The 20,398-nt window shown below is 48.8% G+C and overlaps 7 protein-coding genes across 7 annotated transcripts; 2 read left to right on the top strand and 5 right to left on the bottom strand.

Moving 5' to 3' along the window:
* Nucleotides 1–1,794: 1,794 nt before the first annotated feature.
* On the bottom strand, nucleotides 1,795–3,555 carry Pdw03_0906 (Zinc finger, C6HC-type; the record flags this gene model as incomplete). Its single annotated transcript, XM_066099751.1, has 4 exons — nucleotides 1,795–1,823; nucleotides 1,890–2,776; nucleotides 2,847–3,372; nucleotides 3,465–3,555. The coding sequence occupies 4 exons, from the start codon at nucleotides 3,553–3,555 to the stop codon at nucleotides 1,795–1,797; spliced, it is 1,533 nt and encodes a 510-aa protein (XP_065957478.1).
* Nucleotides 3,556–4,364: 809 nt separating this feature from the next.
* Pdw03_0905 (MIF4-like, type 1/2/3) lies at nucleotides 4,365–6,742 on the bottom strand (the record flags this gene model as incomplete). Its single annotated transcript, XM_066099750.1, has 5 exons — nucleotides 4,365–5,029; nucleotides 5,090–6,264; nucleotides 6,325–6,449; nucleotides 6,516–6,572; nucleotides 6,665–6,742. 5 exons carry the CDS (start codon nucleotides 6,740–6,742, stop codon nucleotides 4,365–4,367), a joined length of 2,100 nt encoding a protein of 699 aa, XP_065957477.1.
* Nucleotides 6,743–8,007: 1,265 nt separating this feature from the next.
* Nucleotides 8,008–11,586, bottom strand: Pdw03_0904 (Copper-transporting ATPase, putative; the record flags this gene model as incomplete). The annotated part of the gene is made up of 1 exon (XM_014679147.1): nucleotides 8,008–11,586. The coding sequence occupies one exon, from the start codon at nucleotides 11,584–11,586 to the stop codon at nucleotides 8,008–8,010; it is 3,579 nt and encodes a 1,192-aa protein (XP_014534633.1).
* Nucleotides 11,587–13,924: 2,338 nt separating this feature from the next.
* On the top strand, nucleotides 13,925–14,187 carry Pdw03_0903 (uncharacterized protein; the record flags this gene model as incomplete). The annotated part of the gene is made up of 2 exons (XM_066099749.1): nucleotides 13,925–14,115; nucleotides 14,169–14,187. 2 exons carry the CDS (start codon nucleotides 13,925–13,927, stop codon nucleotides 14,185–14,187), a joined length of 210 nt encoding a protein of 69 aa, XP_065957476.1.
* A 704-nt stretch (nucleotides 14,188–14,891) lies between these two features.
* Pdw03_0902 (COP9 signalosome subunit 7 (CsnG), putative) lies at nucleotides 14,892–15,930 on the top strand (the record flags this gene model as incomplete). Its single annotated transcript, XM_014679145.1, has 2 exons — nucleotides 14,892–15,150; nucleotides 15,287–15,930. The coding sequence occupies 2 exons, from the start codon at nucleotides 14,892–14,894 to the stop codon at nucleotides 15,928–15,930; spliced, it is 903 nt and encodes a 300-aa protein (XP_014534631.1).
* A 619-nt stretch (nucleotides 15,931–16,549) lies between these two features.
* On the bottom strand, nucleotides 16,550–17,784 carry Pdw03_0901 (Regulator of G protein signaling superfamily; the record flags this gene model as incomplete). Its single annotated transcript, XM_014679144.1, has 3 exons — nucleotides 16,550–16,786; nucleotides 16,843–17,575; nucleotides 17,630–17,784. The coding sequence occupies 3 exons, from the start codon at nucleotides 17,782–17,784 to the stop codon at nucleotides 16,550–16,552; spliced, it is 1,125 nt and encodes a 374-aa protein (XP_014534630.1).
* A 909-nt stretch (nucleotides 17,785–18,693) lies between these two features.
* On the bottom strand, nucleotides 18,694–20,327 carry Pdw03_0900 (Histone acetyltransferase (Gcn5), putative; the record flags this gene model as incomplete). The annotated part of the gene is made up of 7 exons (XM_014679143.2): nucleotides 18,694–18,714; nucleotides 18,774–19,481; nucleotides 19,538–19,652; nucleotides 19,714–19,922; nucleotides 19,988–20,041; nucleotides 20,098–20,189; nucleotides 20,261–20,327. 7 exons carry the CDS (start codon nucleotides 20,325–20,327, stop codon nucleotides 18,694–18,696), a joined length of 1,266 nt encoding a protein of 421 aa, XP_014534629.2.
* Between the last annotated feature and the right edge of the window lie 71 nt (nucleotides 20,328–20,398).

Below are 20,398 nucleotides of genomic sequence, written 5' to 3'. Positions count from 1 at the left end.
GCTGTAGTAGGTAAAGAGTTCGTGCAGAGAGGAAGGAAGGTTGACTGTGGCGGAGGTGGAGGAATGGAAAAAGTGAAGATGAGATCAACGGGGATTGGAGTTGGAGATCCCGGGGAGACAGGCACAACACCAACAACAGAATTTAAAAAAAAAAAAGAACGATCAGCCAACTAAATTGGGAGAATAAATGAGGAAATTAAATGAAGAAGGAAAAGAAGACTGCTTTTTATTTCTTTTGAACGAAATAGCCTGGAGAGGAAAGATTGGAAATTTGGGTGTTTTGGACGCCAACCCGGAAAACGGCGCTAGGGAAATTATTCACGGACTTGCCCAGGTCAATGTTGTGTATTCTACGACTCTATACCCAGTCAACTCTGATTTCGGTTCATTTAATCAGAGACTGTTTTCAACTGATCCTTATTCTATGTAGCTTATTCTTCCTTCCTCAACCCTTTTTTTTCAATCAAAAAAAAAAACTCCCTTTGCCCTGGAGAATGTGTGCTTATTCAGATTCGGCGGCTAGACCCTTCATGCCTCGGAGCTAACAGTGGGATATAATAAGAAAGGCCCAACTACACTGTAATTTGTCAACCGTAAAAGCTCCAGACAATACCAACACCTGTGTACAACATACGGAGTACGGAGTAGCGCCAAACGCTTTACAAGTACCAATACACATGTAGATCATCTCCGAAACATCCGATGGCGGAAATCCCAGCACCATGGTTTTATGTAAAGTACCGGTTGTGTACCTTTACACTGCTGCTACCACAATAAAGGTACATAGCCGGTACCCCCTGATTTTATCAATCAGATAAGACCGCCCCCTAAAAAAGCGGTCGTTCGCCCTTGTCCACATTTCGCCTAACTCATGTTATTCGAGTGGAGCTTGGTCTTGGTCATCCGGAAGGTTCTATTTTTTTTTTTATTTTTTGTAATTTTTTTTATTTTTTTTCTTAGAAATCCTTATTCACATCACCCATTTATAGATGCATACGTGTACACCTTGTTTATCATGATATCTCTCGTTGCTAACCTTGCTTTTTGGGTTAAGAAAGTTGGGAAGCACAAAGCAAAAAGCAGAACACGCAGTTTTTCACTGGGCATGCCCGAGGTGGAACTCCACGAAATCAACTCAGTCTACTCCGTACTCGGTACTCCGTATTTTGACTCGGATTCTGCAAGGGCCCCGTATTTCTCAAAAAAATGAAAACTCTTACACCTAACTCCACAGTCAAGAGGTGGGATCAACGAGGTGTACAACATATCTCAATTTGGGCCGCATGCTATAGAATCACTCTGGATTACATAGGAACGTACATGGACAGAGTCCATGTTCTTCGTCCACTCACTACACAGGAAGGGATGCGTTGAATGGGAAAACTTCACTGCTATCTGCCTGTTGTAGTATCTGAGAATGATCGATTCTGAAAAAAAAAAGAAAAAAAGAAAAGAAAAAAGCCGCTGCGCCTGAACTCACGGCATTGAGAAGAGAGAAGACCGAATCTGGGATAAAAACACACCAAAAAGAAAAGCCCTCATCAAATGAGGATACATGCAGGTAATTCGAGTATGCGGGAAAACAAAAAAAAGGCTTGTTTCAGCCCTAGAGATGGATATTACCGTTGCTGCTGCAAAGCCAGTCCAAGGGCGATAATCTCAATGGCTTAGTAGTTGAGAGGGGAGAAAAAGGAAAAGGTACGCTGAAACGTCTGGTAAAGAAATGGATGTCGTTCACGTCGTCAAGATCTTGTCCGTGGTCTACGGCAAGCGGAGGGTTAGGGTGGGTTGAAATCACCACTCAATGTTAAACGACCACTCTCCTTTTTTTTAAAAAAAAGCACGTGTCAGCGATGTAGAGAAAAGACATGTGAAATCCTCCCACTTACCATTCTTCAGGTTCTCGGCAGTGTCACTCAATAGAATCACCCGGCGCTTGTTGCAATACGCAGTCTTGTCCAGAATGTCAACCTTGAGTCCGGCCAATTCGGCAACCGGCTTCTCAAACATCTCGCTGAGACTCTCAACGGCCATCTCCAAATCCTTCTGGTTATCCTCAAAGATCTCAGTCAAATTGTTGCGAGCAAGGTAAAATGCAAACGCATAAGTCCACTTCAAGGTCTGGCGGCATTGCTGTAGGGCTTGCGACGCGGTATCCAAGAACTGCACCTCAATCCAGGATAGGCCAGACTGCGACTGAAGACTAGTCATCTTCTTCTCCGTCTTCAGGTACAAGTCCTTGTCGAGCTTGGCAGACTGCTCATGATTCGCATATCGATTATAGTAATGCAGGTAGCGTTCCAAGGAGGAACGCGATTTGGCTTGAGCATTGCGCGCGTCGGCGCCTGACTTTTCCTCGTACCGGTTGCAGTTATACCAGCTTGTGCCATGCTCGGACCAGAGGCCCATGCACATCCAGCAGAACTCATACTTGCACTTGCGGCAAGTCATGTGGTTACAGCCGCCGTTCTTTTCGATCGTCGAGTTACACTTAGTACACTCTTTCGTATTTGCCGAGATCCAGTTGGCCGTCTCGGAGTCATCCTCACATTTCTGTAGCCACATCTTGACCAGCGTGCAGGGCGCGGGCTGGTGGTCGCTGAGGGAACAGCCGAAGCAGAATTCGTGCTTACACAAACATCGCACTGTGGGAACGATGCGACGAAGGTCTCGGTTCTTTACCCCACAGTCAATGGCGTATTGACAGTTTGGTGCTGGACACCATTTTAGGTTATCTTTATCGTCAACGTAGGTCCGAGTAAGAAGTTCGCGATATCTGTAGTAATGAAGACGTTAGCAGACACTCCTTTCCAACTAGAAGCAGCCTGTAGAGTTAAAACACGCACCTTCCTTGAAGCTCCCTTGTCACAAGCAGATCCAACGACTTGGAGTCCACGATGCGATTACAGCCATCGCCTGGACACTGGATTCGGCTGGCCTCTCCTTCATCCTTGATTTTCTGCCCCAAGTAGTGCCGATAGCAATCAACACAAAATCGGTGACCACATCGCATGGCATACGTCTCGAGGTCATCATCATCCTCGCAGCAGATGTCGCACATGAAGCCCGGGACACACTCGGTCTGTGGAGTCCCTTCAAAGTTCTGCCCGAGACCAGCCTCCTCCAGCGTCTCCTCCGGATGCTCCATATATGACTCGATCAACTTTTCTTTGTTCCACCGCCCGAACCGCAACAAGATCGCCACGGACTCAGGCGGTAGCCCAAGGATGGCGCAAACCTCGTTGACCTGGCCAAGCTGTTCATGATCGATATCTGGAGGGTTGAGAACCTTGTACTCAACTTCATAGGGCTTCTTTTTATGTTGGATGAGATCCTTATCGTCCGAAAACCCGGCGTCGAGGTCATCGAAGTCTGCTTCCCAAGGCACAGCTTGTAAGTCACCATACTCCAGACGTGAACAGAGACACAAAGTAAACCAACGCAAATATCATACGAACACGCACCTTCACCCAAGCTCTCGTCATCAGAGCCCTGGGTACCCAAGAAATCATCTTGGCTGGAGACATCACTCATGAACTCATCGTCAGAGTCCATACTGGCGGTGGTGGGCGTCGCGGAGAGCCCCCTTTTTGGACCGGAACTGATGGGGCTTTCTCTCTCTGTGGGTTCTGTTGCGGTCGCTATTGATTCGCTTTGGTGGAATCGCCGGTCGGACGCACAAGTGGATTTCCGGGAGCCGTGGGCGGCTTTTGGCAGTGCCTCGTCCGCAATCGCCTCAGCCGCCTTTCTCTTTCGCGTTGTTGGAGGCGTGGTGAACGTAACGGCAAAGATGCCGGCAAAGGGGGAAACTATAAGTAGGAGATCGGGCCAGACGTCACTAAGGTAGAACCTGTGACGGGCACGGATAGAGGGGGGTGGGGAAGCGTAAGATCTCCGGGCTGTTGGCCCCGAAGGCGGCTCGAACCGGTGTTCGAAGGGATCAAGACTTTCGGCTTCGAGATAGGGCGAATCTATACAATTCCGTTGAAATTTGAAAAATAAAAATAAAAAAACAAATGTTACTGGACAAAAAAAATCATTCCTGGATTGGTCAGCTGATGCATTTCCGTGGCCTCTTCCAGCCCATTGACTCAGATGTGAATCATTCCACTTGTTCGCTTCAGTGGCCATGGCCTTGTTTGTCTTTCAAGGCTCCAGGGCTGTAGGCTGTAGGCTGTAGGCTTCCGTGAAGTATAACCTGGAATCACGTTAGGCCTTAAAGGACGATAGTACCTATAATCTGACTTTTCAATTGCAAAGATTCTGATATGTCGTAGGCAGGGAGATACTCAACAACGTTGTATACAGATATGGAAACAACAAACTTTGAATCTCATAGAATTTTTAATAATAACAGGTGGTATCTACTCATCATCACTTTCCTCCTCTGATTCTTCCTCGCTGCTCTCCTCCTCTGCCTCGGCGAGCCAATCAACAAATTGCTGGGTCTGGCTGCGGACAGTCCGCATTTCCTCGGAGTTACTAGAGCGCTCATCATTCCACCACTGTTCATAAGCTTCCTCCTCAATCAGGTCAAGTTCATACAGAGACTTGGCAGTAAAGAGAAGGACAGTATCACCCTTATTTCGATGAATAAGATCCTGTTGGAGGGAGAGCAGTAGATCAACCTGGTCCTTCTTCTGCTCCTTGCTGCGATCGAATAGAGTGCGCTCGATGACCTCCTTGTATGCAGTGAAAACCTCATTGACTGCTGGTCCGGCACCCTTGCCACCCTCCATGAGCTGCTGGATATGCTTCATGAACGATGTCACGATAGCGCGACGGACCTGGTTATCTGAGGCATTGGCGCTCATACGTAGCGTAACCAGCTCAAGCTGCACCACGTCAGCTGCGACGCCTTCACGTAGACTGTCGAACAAGCTGACGGATGCGTCGTGGTGGAAGTTGTCTGCATCTTCATCGGCAGAGAAACTGCTCCGCTCAGATCGTGCCCAAGAGGTGTTCGAGACCTCAGATGACAGTGTGGAAATGGAGGCGGAAGAAAGCGACAGATTAGGCATGCGGTACACTATAGATGGCAAGTAGTTAGTAATCTGGACCCGAGGAGACATGTTCGAAAACAACGTACCAAGTCCCGATGAGGCTACGCTCATGTCGTCATCTTCATCTTCCTCTTCCTCGCCGTGAATAAACTCATAGCCTTCGCCTCCTTCACCAACGACTGCGGGATCGTTCTTGCCTACGCCGCCGTCGTTTCGAGTTTTCGTGATACGTTTCCCACTCTCCACCCAGACGTTGTCCGCAATTTTCACCCCATAGGAGAGAAGCGCACCCGCTGCAACGGCACAATTCTTGCCGATAACCACACCATCGGCGATAATCGCCCCGCGGACGTCTGTGTTATCGCCGATCACGACATCGTCCCAAATGTAGGCACCATCCAGCTTGACATTGCGGCCGATTTTACAGTTTCGACCGAGCACGGAGTTGTGGACTTCTGCGCGGTCTCCAATGCTAGTGCCTTTCCCGATGACTGTGCGGCGTCCAATGACGCAAGAGCGTGCCAGGGTCACCCCGGTTTCCTGGTACATGCTGCCCTTACGAAGTGTGTAGGTGTGGCCAGGGAGTAAATTCGTATCTGGGCACAGGGGGTATGTCCAGCGCGAGAGAATATCCTTGCTTATCGAATCGTAGGCTTTCAGATTGCGCACGCGCGCAGCGTAGTGGTCCTTGATGATGTATGTGTGCAAAGTCTTGCCGTTCAGCTCATAGTCCTTCAAAACACCGAACAGGTAGTGTTTCCGGGGCGATTGGTAATCGAAACTATCCGACCATAAGCTCAGTACGTCCGGGGTGCATATGTCGATGCTGCAGTCGATCAAGTCTTGGCGGATATCCAGTTCGGGGTTTTTAAGAATGATTTCGGCGTCAATATTCAGACGAGCCACTTTATCATCATCTGGATGGCGATCGATTTCCTCGTAGTGGAGACAGCGGTCCTTCGTAGGGTCAATGACGAAAACCGGCGAAACTGAGGTGGACTTGGTCCTGTGCTGCAGGCCAGCTTCCCTGAGAACCATGGTCATGATCGCATTCTTGTCAAGTGCCCGGCGGGCCCGGTGCTCGGCCAATGCACCCTCAATAGGCAGGTTGCTGATCACGTCACCGCTCACGACAATGAAGTCTCCAGTAATAAGGTGCTTGCCGTCCAAATCGCGCATAACGTCACCGACAGAGGTAGAAGTCGACTTGAGGAAGGTAAATTGCTTGAATGGAGAAGACAGGGCCCTCCATTTCGACGCACTAGCAAATATAGGTCAGCATTGCCATCCGTATCAGAGGGAGTCCCTAGAGCAAGCCTACTTGATATATTTCTCAAGCTGATCCGAGTGCGCTCCTGCGTATAGGAAAACCTCCTCTACACCGGCATTGGCCAGAAACTCCAGGGTGTATTCGATTAAGGGAGTATTTGCAAGAGGCAAAAGGCACTGTAATAGTTTCGTACGTTAATTGCGAGGTCTTCGGACATTGATTGTTGGTCGTAGGGAACATACACGAGGCTTGTCACGGGTAAACGGCTCAAATCTCGTCTCGAAGGTATCTGCAAGCACCTAAACAAAGCCACAAGTTAGAGAACATTTAAAACACAGAGAGGACTTCGGCAAGAACAGTCACACAACTGTTGGCCAACTGAGAGACTTACGACAGCTTGGAACGTCTCTTCAACCTCCTCTGCCGCATTGGACTTCGGCTTTTGCCCAGCTTTCTGCTTGGGAGCCATTGCTGCAAGGAGTGTTAGTAACAGATTCTTTATCGCTCCAGACAATCGCAAGAACTAGTTCTCGTGAAGAGCTGGTGGGAATGCGGCAGGGCTTTTTTACGTTAGGTGTGTCAACAACCCGTTGATCCCAAAGTTCGTGAAGGTAAACTGAGAGAGGTCAGAAAGGGTCCTTAGATACTGTCTCCAGAAATAGCACCAAAGAAACGCGACGATCCTGTTATCAAAGAAGCACAAAAAAGCCTCGGAGTCATCCCGCCCACTTGTTTGCATAGTTTGCATCTTGGTCAACTTCGTTGCCTGAGGCAAGAAAGTCCTAGATAGGTTTAGTCTAGAACCTATAGATCACTTGTCCACTAGAACATCTTCACGAGTGAAACCTCAATAATGACCGGTCTGGTTTTATTAAATGAATGCATGTTACCGAATATTGTATGCAGTATCGGGTAAAAATAGTGGTAATCTCATACAGGCCAGGCCAACCCAGATGCCATGATTCTCGAAGGGAGGAACACTCTACATCAAACACATCCCAGCACCTATCTCCTCCACATATAGACTCCCCTTCACCAATCAAATTAAAGCATCGAGGTGTACGGAGTAGCGAATCCATCTTTTATTTGTCAACGAAGGGTGCTCGCTCGTATGCAGACTGCTTTGAGCATACCGTCTACGATGCGCTGATCGAAGCGCACATTCAAACTCATGCGTCATCTTTCCCGGGCCTCCTTTTCACAGGAGAGGGCGAGAACGGTATGTCTCGGATTTCAATCAAAATTTCCAAGCGAAGTGGTTCTTGTGAGAGATCTAGATGAATGATATAGCTATCAGAAGTATCACGATATATGTGCCACATTTCAAACAGAACGAGCGCTGACAGGGAAAGGGAAAGCTAATGAACACGGCCTGAAATCCGAGTAAATTGCATTTCAATGCCTTGTACTGGTGTGCAGCTCTTTCTTGTATGCTAAGATTCGGACATGCAAACAATATAGTAAAAAATATTGAAAGACAGATTTTATACTGGCGACCAAGCCTAGTATTTTTTTCCCTTGCTCTTTTTTTTATTCATATCAGAGGATCTTATCGTAACAAATGCAGGCATGACCGTAACAAAGGAGGTATCGAATAAATAACAACAAAACAAAATGAAACGCCAAAACCAGGCTCGAAATTTGTAAATCCAACAACATTGAACATGAGTCATCAAAACGCAACAAACCCTTGTACAGAACAAGTCTCTATATGGTGAATGGGACAAGGCGAAATCAAACAGGCGGCTCAACTGTCTGCAGCGGAACATAACCCTCATCACCCCGACTAGCGGGTATGGGTCCTTTGCCAGTGACCAGTGACCATAGCGAAGAGACAACATCCCTGACACGATGACGCAGAGAGCGCGGGCTATCCGACAAAATAGTAGCTGAAGCCCACCAGCTCACTTTACGAGCATGGCCGCGATGCGCTACACCAGCCGGAGAGATCGCACCCGAGCGAAGCTCCTTCTCAAGACGCTCAACCTCCATCCAAGATGGGCGACTCCAGAACTTCAAGAGCAGACTGCTAACAACAACGGAGACACTGGAAAGCGCCATGGCACCACCGGCGGCCATGGGCGGTAGCATGAAGCCCGTGAAGGGGAGGAAAAGACCCATGGCAAACGGAAGGCCGATGACATTGTACATGCAAGCCCAAACTAAGTTCAGCTTGATGCGTCTGAAGACCGAGCGCGAGAGGGAGAGACTGGCTGGTACAGAGAGTAGATCGTCCGGACGCATGAGGACGATATCAGCAGCCTCGACAGCTACGTCTGTGCCGGATGCAAGGGCGATTCCGACAGATGCAGTGGCCAACGCGGGAGAGTCGTTGATGCCATCACCGACCATGGCGACGCGCTCGCCTTTTTCTTGGAGGGCGGAGACGATTGACCGTTTCTCGGATGGGGAGACGGATGCGCTGATTGAAGCGGTTGGGATACCGACTGCTGTGGCGATTGATATCGCCGTTGAGAGCGTGTCGCCTGTCACCATGGAGGTTGAGATGCCCATACGATGCAGGGCTGCTACTGCCGCGACGGCTGTCGCTTTCACTGTATCTCGAAGGGAGATGGTTCCCGCATAGCGGTTGTCGATTGCGACGTGGATGCGTGTAACGCCGGCAGCGGTGGTGCCAGGCTTGGGGACGTCGGTTTCCAGGTCTTCGATAGAATCCGCAGAGTCGGGATCTGCATCAGCGGGAACAGGGACGTCTTTGGACCGGAGGAATTTGGCGTTGCCAAGGAAGACATGGTGCCGGATACGCTGGCCGCTAGATGCAGGCTCGACGATGGCAGAGACACCCCTACCAACACTGTTTTCAACGTCCCCCGTACTCCCTGGTAACCCATCTTCTCCGGGATGACCTGATTCAGTTATGGCCGCAGAGAAGATCGCTCGTCCGATTGGGTGTTCACTGCCTGTTTCTGCAAGACCGACAATAAGCCACCAGAGCTGACGGCGCCAGTCGTTCACTGTCCATTGAGGTTCGATTCGAGTGTGATTCACGCTCATCCGACCTGTGGTCAGGGTGCCCGTCTTATCAAAGACGACATGAGTAATTTTTGTGGCAGCTTCTAGCACGGCACCTCCCTTAACGAGGATGCCATGCTCGGCGCCGACACCGGTACCAACCATGACTGCGGTCGGAGTGCTCAGGCCTAAAGCACATGGGCACGCAAAGACAATGACTGAGATGCACAGCTTCAAGCAGACCATGACTCTGCCACCACTGCCTGCCATTTCAAAGATTGTAGGCGGATGAGGCAGTACATGACTGAGGAACATCCAACCAAAGAATGTAATCAGACCAAGACCGATGATAGTGGGGACGAAGTAACCGGCAACGATATCAGCCATGCGCTGAATAGGAGCACGGCTCGTCTGTGCATCCTGCACCAACTTTACAATTTGGCTCAACTGGGTATCCTTGCCGGTTCGAATGACTTTGAAATCAATAGAGTTTGTGCCATTCACAGTCCCAGCGATGATCTGACTGCCTTTCTTTTTGTGAATAGGTAGTGCCTCTCCACTGATCATACTCTCGTCAACATAGCTTTCACCCCGGATGACCACACCGTCCGCAGACACTTTATCTCCCGGGTGGAGAATGACAACATCGCCGACTTGAATCAGCTCGGTGGGAATGCATCTTTGATTCACCGTCATGTCGTTAGCTAACGTAGGTTGCTCAATTGCACCAGGTGTAGGTTTGGAGGTCCAGCGCTCAGCCAGTTTCTCTGCCGCAATGGGATCTTCGTAAATCGTCGTCATCGATGGAGTCAGGCACATGAGCCTAGAAAGAGCAGCGGAGGTTTGGCCCTTGGCTCGGTTCTCTAGCCATCGTCCCAAGGTGATAAAGGTGATGAGCATCGTACTGGTGTCGAACACGGTGCTCGGACGTCTGTGGTTCATGCCACAAAGAGCCATGATCATAGTAAAACAGCTGTAAAAGAAGGCAGCGGACGTGCCTAACATTACGAGAACGTCCATGGTTGGGGATCGATGCTTGAGGGACTTGAAGCTGGTGACATAAAATCGTTTGCCGATGCCGAACTGCACCGGAATGGTAAGAGCAAGACAGACCAGATCTCCGAGATATAGACCCGGGAAGAGAGCAAAACTGCCAAAGTCAATACTGGGCAAATACATTGGAAGAATCATGCTGATGAGGAAGACAGGAACCGCGAAAGAGGCGGCGATAATGAAGGATCTTTTCCAGTCTTGAATTTCCTTCGTTTTGGATAATGACTGTAGTTGTGCGTTCGTATCATCTGAGTCGACAATTAAGGCGTTGTAACCAGCAGCCTCGATCGCTTCCACAATCGACCGGATTCCGATTGTACAGGGGTCAAAAGAAATGACCATACGAGATGTAGCCATTTTGATTGATGCCGAATGAACACCCGGTTGCTGGAATATGTTTTCTTCCAATTCTGTGGCAGAAACGCCGTCCCGCAGCCCATGCAAGCTCAAATTGACCTGCTGTGTATTTTTTGAAAATGATGCCTGCGCCTCTGATGACACGATCGACGCATCAAATCCGGCATCTTCCACAAGATCTGCAATTTTGCTGGCAGGAAGTATGCTTGGGTCGTGCACAACTACCGCCCGCTCAGCCAGAAGACTAATGTTGAGTTGGATTACCCCATCGACATTGCCCAATGCACCTTGAACGCTAGATGTGCAAGCGCCGCATGTCATTCCTCCAATTGCGATGGTGGTGACCAGCAGTCTAGATTTCTCTTCCGAGCCAGCCGGTGCAGATGGCTCCTTGGAGCCCACTAGAGAAGTGTCCAGCACTCGCGCTCCAAAGCCTCGATCTTCAATGAGCTCTGCGATCTGCTCCGGTGTGATGATCTCAGCATCATGTTCCACGACTGCGCGCTCGGAAAGTAGTGAGACGTCTACGGAGTTCACACCGCTGACATCGTTTAACCCGCTTTCCACTGCAGACGTACATGCCCCACATGTCATACCCTCAATTGCCAGGTTGGTCACCGAGAGTCGTGTAGCTGGAAAAGAAGAAGGGTCGGGATTCCTTTGTTCCTCGGTCGAAAGTACTGCCGCATCGAACCCGCAGTCTTCAATCATCTCTGCGATTTTCGCGGGCGGTAACACCCACGGATCGTGTTGTACAGCGGCCCTACCCATGATCAGACTGACGGAAACATCGTGAGCACCGTCTACTCCTTGAAATGCACCCTCTACTGCTGATGTGCATGCTCCGCAAGTCATTCCGTCTACTTTGATAGTTGTGGTGGCCATTGCGGGTCGACTGACCCCGCCGGATTGCAGATTCATGGATGACATCTCGACAGTGAAGCGCGAGGCGAACACGGCGAGGAACGACAAGACTATAGCATATAGACAATGTCCGACAAACTGCCTCCGACGCGATGGCAGAGGGTGACAGCGTGCTGAGAGGGACGGATGGTCTCGGATGGCGCCAGACTAATAGATCATTCCCTTGTTGAGCGGACAAAGGGAGCTGCAGAAGTTAAAAAGAGGAAGATTGGCCAGAATGCCACGTCGATCAGATAAAAAGCAAGAACTCAGTCTAAGACGCAAGGGGAGGGAAAAGCAAAGTGGATTTGTTCGGGGACGGGATTCGGTGATTGATGTGGATCGCATCCCACACCGTGGAATGCGTGGGCAGCTGATTAGATCCCTGTTGATTTTCAATGAGATTAATGATACAGCGAGGAATCCTAGTAAATTCACATTTTCACGTAATTTGGAAGGCCTGAAACAGACTAAGCAATACGAAAACAAGTGGCAGTTTCAAGCTACGACCTGGTCACACTCGGCTTATTGTCGTTTTTTCGACGGAGCACTCCGTACTGTACTTGTAGAATGGGGGGGCCCTGCATTGTGACCACATTTAATTTAATAGATCCGAGACACTCCGTATCATAAACAATGATCGAACACATAAAATGATAGCAATGAAAGTGAAATAACAACCTGAGGTTGAAACCTAGTACCTCCAGGGCTACATAAGAATAGCCCTAAGGTTGACGCCGTAAGACTTTTCAAATCCTTACTTTGTAGGCCGATGTTAGGATCATTTATATGGAAGAACGCTGCGTCTGGTTTTAAATTCTAAGTGAAGATACGGGAGTAGAGTTAACCATTTCTGCTTGCCTTTGGTTTTACTCAGCCATTGCTGCTTTTTACGCAGTACAACTGAGCACACCCTTAGAGCTCCTTCCTGGAGCTTACATAAGATTGTTGGCCAGGGAGTTCGCGACACTATCACGTGATTCGAAGTACGGGAGCTATACCAGGATAGGTAGACCCACTCTTTTGGAGCTCCGGACTACGTCATGATCTCGTGTGTCTTGTTAGGCTCTCTCATCTTCAAGACTTTGTAAGGTCAAACCAATCTACTCCGCATACACCCTCTTTTCATTTTTGGCTGTTCTTCCTTCAAAGTCTTCTTCCTCAGCCAAGCTACACCGTTAATTTAGACTTTCAACCATCAAACTTCAATCAAACTTCATCATATCTGACGCCGGTCACAAGAATTTCACCACCAGTATATGACACTGCTTTACCTGGCTGCTTTACCTGGTTGCCAAGTTGTCAAGACATTGTTACTGACCTAGATTTTGATCAATAAGCTTGTTGATCCACCTGGAAACGGTTCTCGGTCTTGCATGATTCAAATTGCGGGAACTATACCCAGATAGGCAGTTCCTCTTTTTGAGCTTCGGCAGGTGCAATCACATTATTTCTCTCTAACCCCACCTCTCTCTCTAACCTCACCAACTAGAAACATGGAGAGAGTCAATCGCTATCAATCAACCCGTCGGAATGATAAAACTGTGGCCGTTTTACAAGCCTTTCATACCCACCTTCCTCCCGATGGAAAAGCGAATTTTGTCCGGCATGGTCAGACATTGGACACAGATCAAGCCATCCATGATCATGCCGAGTCCCTTGTGAACGGCCTTCTCGCGCCATTAAGGTCCCTAAGTTCAACACCATGCATCTCTCCGCGGTTGGGAATGGAAGATTCCATTGAAAACTTTGCTTCACAGTCAACCGGCCCACTAGTGAGAAAATCCCGTTTGAAAACTGACTGTCTTAAGAGGGATGGCGGAAAATGTATAGTCACCAAGGTTTTTGACGTGGAATCAATTGACAAAAGCGACCGAAGTCTTACGGCCACATACACTGAGTGCGCGCAGATCATTCCCTTTTCCTTGGCGTCATGGAAAGATGAGCGTGAAGAACACGCAAAGAAAATTGTCTGGACAACCTTAGTCAGGTTTTCCCAGCCCTCGAGAATCGAATTCACTTTACCCGAGAAAATATCGATGACACGCATCATGCAATGACCATGGCCTCCAATCTTCATCAGTCGTTCGGGGGGTTCGATTCCGCATTTGAAGAAACCTCGGTTCCGCACAAGTACCTGAAAAAAAATAACTTACCTCAGTTATTACGTAGCCTCCCTCGAATCGTCACATTCACCTGTCACGACCCGCTATATACGCTCGCGAACCCAGAGCTTTAGAAGGTTTATGCAGCGGTGGCCCGCATTTTTCATGCCTCTGGATTAGCCGAGCACGTTGACAAATCTTTCTGTGACTTAGGAGGCATCAGTATTATGGCTAGAGATGGGAGTACGGATTTTTCCTCTATGCTGGCCGCAAGCTCAATCGGCATTCTCGGCTCACGCACTAGCAATTCTCAGCAGACTCCAAGCGAATTGGATTCCAAATCAATCAAAAGATCAAATTGCATGGCCAGCTTCCTCTTTGAACGTGGTGCCACGATACGAGGCATTATTCCTTTTATCCTGTACGGCCACGGCAGTGCCATCAGCTCCATGTAAGTTACTCTATCATTGGAAGCAGAGAGGCGTATTCTTATACTACCTCCAGCGGACCTGGGGGGTTTTAGCGCCCTAGCAAAAGGCGGTGGTACTGACATTTCATCTATGTTGGCTGTCAGCTCACTGGTGTTCTTGGTTCACAGGCTACTTCAGCGGTATTATTAGATTCCAAAGCATGAGTTCAGAGCGTTAATAGTGGATTGACGCAAGAACATAATACTGATGAGGAATACACCGTACGACGTTGAGTGCACGTGGGGTTATCTTTAGAGACGAATCTAGCAACATTGAGACTTGTGCACATAGTATCCCTGTCCAAAGTGTCATCTTAGACATTTGAAATGACAGTAGTTCTTTTGCCAATAAGGCTATACATAGTCATAAAGTCTTTGTCTTATTACTAGTCCCATTCCAAGAAGTGGTACATGTCCATTACAACCAACATGGTATAGTGGCGGCCCATAGCTTTAAACCCCCTAATTCTGCCCGACCTAAAACCACCGATCAAATACCGAAGAAGATGAGTGGGATGACTGTGTAAGTAGGCGGTGTAACTTTCTAGAAAGGCCTTCGCCGAGGGGATGCTCGCTGTTCTTGAATCAGATAAGGCATGTTTGCATTCCAATGCAAACAGGTATCTCCACCTGGACTACATTTAATGCTTCACATCTTAAACTGAGCTACTCCGTACCTCTCATATTGCGAGCTGTCTCCCTTGGATACCCTCTAATACTCTCATTGAGCTTTCACTTCTATCAAGCACATCGTTATAATGGACCAGACCCACACACGAGCCCTAGAGGCTCTCCAGCCATTTATCCACCTAGCCCGCTCCAACAACGCAGGCTCACCTCGCTTTATCGCCAGTTTGATCACAAATGCCACTTCAAGCACACAAACCTACGTCTTCGCAGAGCTACTCGAGCTGCCGACAGTCCAAGCATTACGGTCACCAGATACTCCAGCCGAGTTCAAGGGATATCTAAAGCTACTAGAGATCTTTGCATGGGGCACATGGCAAGAATATCAAAGTAAGATTGCAAGTATCCAATGCCCAGGAACTAAAAAAGCTCCAAACGATCCAAACTAAACCGTCTCGGAAAACCAAACCTCCACACCCCCAAGCTACCCGAGCCAAAGCTAACCACCAACACTCCTCCACACCAGCGACCCCAAACCTCCCCGAGCTGAACACCGAACAAACACTCAAACTTCGCCTCCTCTCACTCCTCACCCTCTCAACAACAATCAAACCCCTCACCTACAGCGCCCTGATGACCGCCCTCAGCACCCCCACAAAGGCCGAGCTCGAATCCCTCGTAACAACAGCCATCTACGCCTCCCTGATATCAGGCCGCCTCTCACCAGCATCCAACCCACCATCCGTGAACGTCACAGCTGTTGCCCCACTCCGCGACGTCCAACCGCAGTCCCTCCCCAAGATGATCGCCACCTTGGGCGAGTGGGAATCCCGCTGTGGCGAGGTCATCTCCGATCTGGAGGTGGAGATTGCGCGCGTCAAGAGCGACGCTGTGAAGCGTGGTGTACGCTCCCAGGCGCACAATGAGGCACTCGAGGAAGCTCTTAAGAGGAAGCAAAATGCGGGGAAGAAGGGTGGTCGGCGTGGTGGTCGGCTTGGCGGTGGTATTGGAGGGAGTAAGAGGGATGCAGACGATATTGATGAAGATGATGGGTTCTTCGAGACTTACGATGGGGGTGAGCATGGCTCGCGCATGGATATTGATGAGACGCCTGGTGCTCGTGCGGGAAGCAGTCGGCAGCCAAAGAGGGTGTTGGGGCGCAAGTCTTGAATGCGGATGTCTCGATGCATTCAGATGGCACAACTCTCCCCATTTGCTGACGGTTATGGGGCACAGAAGAGCATAGCGACTCCAGCGGGATTGACGATACAAAATGACTTGGTTATGGTTTACTTTTACCTTTTACATGTCATAGATATGGAATCCGTGGTCAGGAGCAAATTGCATTCGTAAGGCCTTAATGGCGACGTTCATTAACGAGAAAATAGATACAGCACAAAAAATTTCAAAGTCAAGGGGGGTATTGATAGAAGAGAAGAAAAATCGCAGCAAAAAAAACCAGGCGCAACAAAATGTGGACACGACAAAGAGGAAGTAGATGTAACCGCTGATAAGCGGGTGGATAAAGCAGATCGAGGAGGAGAAAAAAAAATCCCTTCTGTAGAGCTCCAAAGGTGGAGATGGGCTGTAGATTTCAGGCATAGTCTTTGCCAAGAGTATGCACCATAGAAGTAAAAACTTCAGTGATCAGACGCAGTGAGAACGCCTTGTGAACAAGTCAAGTCAATTGTAGACATGGTAGGAATGATCAGATGACCAGACAACAAAGTTCACGGGACGCTTGTTTTTGGGGGGTTGGATTAGATGGAAGCTGGACGCGGCGAAACGCTCAAATCATGGTACCGGGAACAAAAATGAATAAGATACTGAGAGCTGTCGCTGTAATAAAGGCGATCAATGCGGTAACGACGGCACGCTTGTTCAGCAGCTTTCGGACATAGGGCTCGCGAATCGGGGCCCAGTTCATAAAAGTGTATTCGCTGTAGCCCAGGAACGCCATGATCGGATCGATCTTGTAATGATAGGAAATGATGAAGTATGACGCGACTGCAAATGGAAGAATAACCTGGATCAAAGTTAACGGGCTGGTTCATCGGCGCTTAGACATAATTCTCAACATACCCAACAACGAATTCTCCGCGGCTTGTTACGCAGAACAACGTAGAAGGCACCCCAGAATCCTCCACCGAAACTAGTCAGAGCAAAGGCGAGTCGCAAGACGATACTCAGGGGAACCATATTTCCAAGGGCTTTTGCTTGCAAGAATCCTGGGAATGCATCACGCTCCATGGCCTGGAACACGTAGTCCTTAGCAGGATCGAACACTTCCGGGTCGTCTCGGCCTTCATCTTCGACCAGGTTGATAATTGTAGAAACTATCGAATCTGGTAGAATAATCTCTCGCTCGGAACCGGGAAGCAGATACGTGTACAAGATCTTCTCAGCGCTGGCGCGAATGTCATTGCGGGCCACTGTGTGCCCGGGGGAGGTTGAGTCGTTAAGCCGGGAATCTGGGGTGTCACGGCCATTCTCATTCGAAGAGAGCTGTTGTGCTGATTCGCCGGAAGATCCCAGGCTATTTTGCCGGGATGTCGATGTGGTGTGGCCTTCGGAGCGAAGGAAGGCAGACAAGCGATGGTCGGCATCTCTGTCCTTTTCGTTTTCTTGGAATCCGCGTGGACGGGAAGGCCCAGCCTCCGTCAACGGGATATCACCGAGGTTCTCCAGATTGTCTAGAATGGCAGAGGATCGTTTGCTATCGGTTCCTTCAATGTCGGGAGTTGCGACGAGCACGGAACGGCGGAGTTCACGGACATAATGTCGACACAGTAGCATGTGTTGCGATACATCCAGCCTAGAGATCCCGTTAACTTCCTATTCTGGGAATCGAACGTGAGATTACACTGACCAAAAATCTAGGTAGTCTACAGAACGCTGCTGGTCGCGCATGTAAATGTAGAATGAAAAGAGGTCGACTGGGGCGAGAGTTCGGCGGCTGAGCACTTCAAAGAGGGTCGGGAGGCGATTGCGCGACTCCGCGTCGGAAAGATCATGATGAGACATATTGATAGTGGGTTTAGAGTAGATAACAGTGAGATGACCAGCACCGAAATTCCAAAGTGAAGGTGGGAGCCTCAAGGAGCAAAAGGGGGGAGGGAAGAGATCAAAGTCGCGTCGGCAAGAGGGCGAGCGAGATCTCAACACACTCCGATAGATATGAGATATAGATTGTAGGTAATTGAAAGCGAATGACAGACAATGAAGAGCGAAATAAAAGAGATTGAAAATAGATGAACTCCGCGTTGCGAGGTACACAATGAATTGGGTGTGGATATCGGGGGGAGCCCCTGAGGTCACAACTAGGTCAGCTCAGCAACAGCAACAGCGAAAAAAAGAACAAGAAATCTCGAAACAGACAAGTCCCACGAGACGAAAGAGGCAAGGGTGAAGTTGAGACTATTCTAGCCATCAGCATTCTTCTCGAAACACCGCAACAACGATAATCCGAAATTAGGATCTGTCAGGGGGGAAATTAACGTTGAGGTTTAGGTTATTGCCTCATATATCATCATACATTTAAACCCGGGTTTTAGATTGACATTCACCTTGATCCTGCCGCTACGACCCTGTTAGGTGCTCTATATAATGGACTATCAACTTCAACCAGACAGGCATCAGCCCCACAATCCCCAGTGTGGCATTGAAAAGATGTGATTGGTGTGAAGATCTGGATCTCCATCCATGGATTGAGCTTGACGTTGATCTACAAAGTACGGAGTAGACTTTTAACGCTAATTTAACCTTGAAAATGAAATTCATAAACTGGCATTGAATTTAGAAGCCAGTGAAAATTGCACGTTGTGATAATCTATCAACAGGGTATTGCCCATCAAATCCCAATCCAACGCCGTTTCTCCCACCCCCTTCGAAAAAAAAAAAGCACCCTCGCTGCAATGAATGTATGTCCCGAGATCAATGACTATCGGCAAGGTGCTAAATGGCAAAGTTAGCATGTGTTTTGTGAGCAATGGCCTTGATTCCTGAATACGTACCGACCACTCTGGAATATTCCGGATCTGCTGCCACATAAACTTCTCAAGCTTATTTGCGCTTTTGGCATAGGGTGTGGTCTCATTATTGTAGCGTCGGCAATTGTCAAAAACTAACATGGCATCCTTGATGAAATCCTGTGGGGTTGGATACAAGTCCTTCTCATGCTTCTCTTCCATGGTCGACAGATCCATGGGCTCCATAATTACCTCGTAGTAGTCTGGAACTTCGTCGCGGTTTACCGGTTGAGTAAATGGCCAGGCTGCACTATGATTCTGCATATCGTTTAACAAATGCAGCAGTTGATTATAGTTGGGCCCATGGCGTGGTTGACGAGCCATTTCATCCATGTCGGGCGACCATCCCGACTCTTTAATTGCGGGAATGCTAAGAGGATCGATCGCGTACACCCCGTTCTTCCATTCCTTCGGAGGGGGATGGATGATATGTGAGCGACTGAAGGCACGGATCTTGGCTTGCACAGACTCCTTCTGCTTGGTGAGCATGCGACCCATCTCCAGATAACGGATCTTGGGGAGCATGGTACACTGCATGAGCGTGCCACCCTCGTAATCCTTTATGTAGCCCATCCAGATTGATTTATCGAGGGTGATCTCTTTGGTGAAGCCTTGCTTCTTAAAGTATCCAATGGCATAGTTATCGGCGTAGGTGAGGAAGTGCATAATGGGAGAGGTGGCTTTCACGTAGTCCTAAGGCAACTGAGTTAGACATTGACTGGAAATCATGCACCTTGAAGCACATGTACCTTGAGATGAGACATCAAGTGTGCACCGTATCCCTTTACTTGTTGATCCGAGGATATAGCACAGAAGACAATCTCAGCAAACTTTCGAGAATTGAACGGACGATACGTAATTCCTCTGTGCTTTATCAGTATTCTAATCCCACCAACTTGTGCAATACCCGGTATTTATGACATACCCAACAACCTCCAGCGGATGCTTTACAATCGCCATGGATAGATGGGATCGATCGTAGACGAGACGTGCGATATAGTCCTTAGGCATCTTCGGAAGTTGCTTCTGGAAGATGCATTTCAATCCTGTGAGGACAATAAAGCTATCGTGTGTACCATCGTTGTTGACGACACGAAACTCAATGTCGCCTCGACGTTCCTCGAGGACAGCGGGCTGTGTATCATCAGCCATTGCTCATGAAGAGATATGAGAAGCAGTAGCGCAGGATGGGAGGGTACCTTCTCAGGGAATGGAACAATGCGGAGCGGAGGTTTTTTAAGTAGGCCATCTTCCTGTGGGTGGTAGCTGTCAGAGCAAACAGGCGTAGCAGTTCGGCAGAAGATCTTACCTCTTTCACAGGAGAATCCGTGCGCGCCTTCTTGATAATCTGCTGCCCAGACTCCGGGGAAGTTGCCTCCTCAGAGGCTTTGCGCTTGAAACCTGATATCATAGTGACACGTTAAGATTTTTGATTGATGAAAGACAATGCGAGATTATAAGACTTTACTTACTCTTTGGCGAATCAACAGTCATGGTGACTTTGACCTTCAAATCTGATACCTGCGCCGACGATGACATGGGGTATCGGTCGGAACAACTAACCACCGGTCGGGCCAGATCAACACCATCGATCTATATCACTCTCACAT

The sequence above is a fragment of the Penicillium digitatum genome, chromosome 4 (assembly GCF_016767815.1).
Source record: "Penicillium digitatum chromosome 4, complete sequence".
Taxonomy (NCBI): Eukaryota; Fungi; Ascomycota; class Eurotiomycetes; order Eurotiales; family Aspergillaceae; genus Penicillium; species Penicillium digitatum.
The sequence above is the reverse complement of the archived record's forward strand: the minus strand, read 5'-3'. Positions and strand labels throughout refer to the sequence as shown.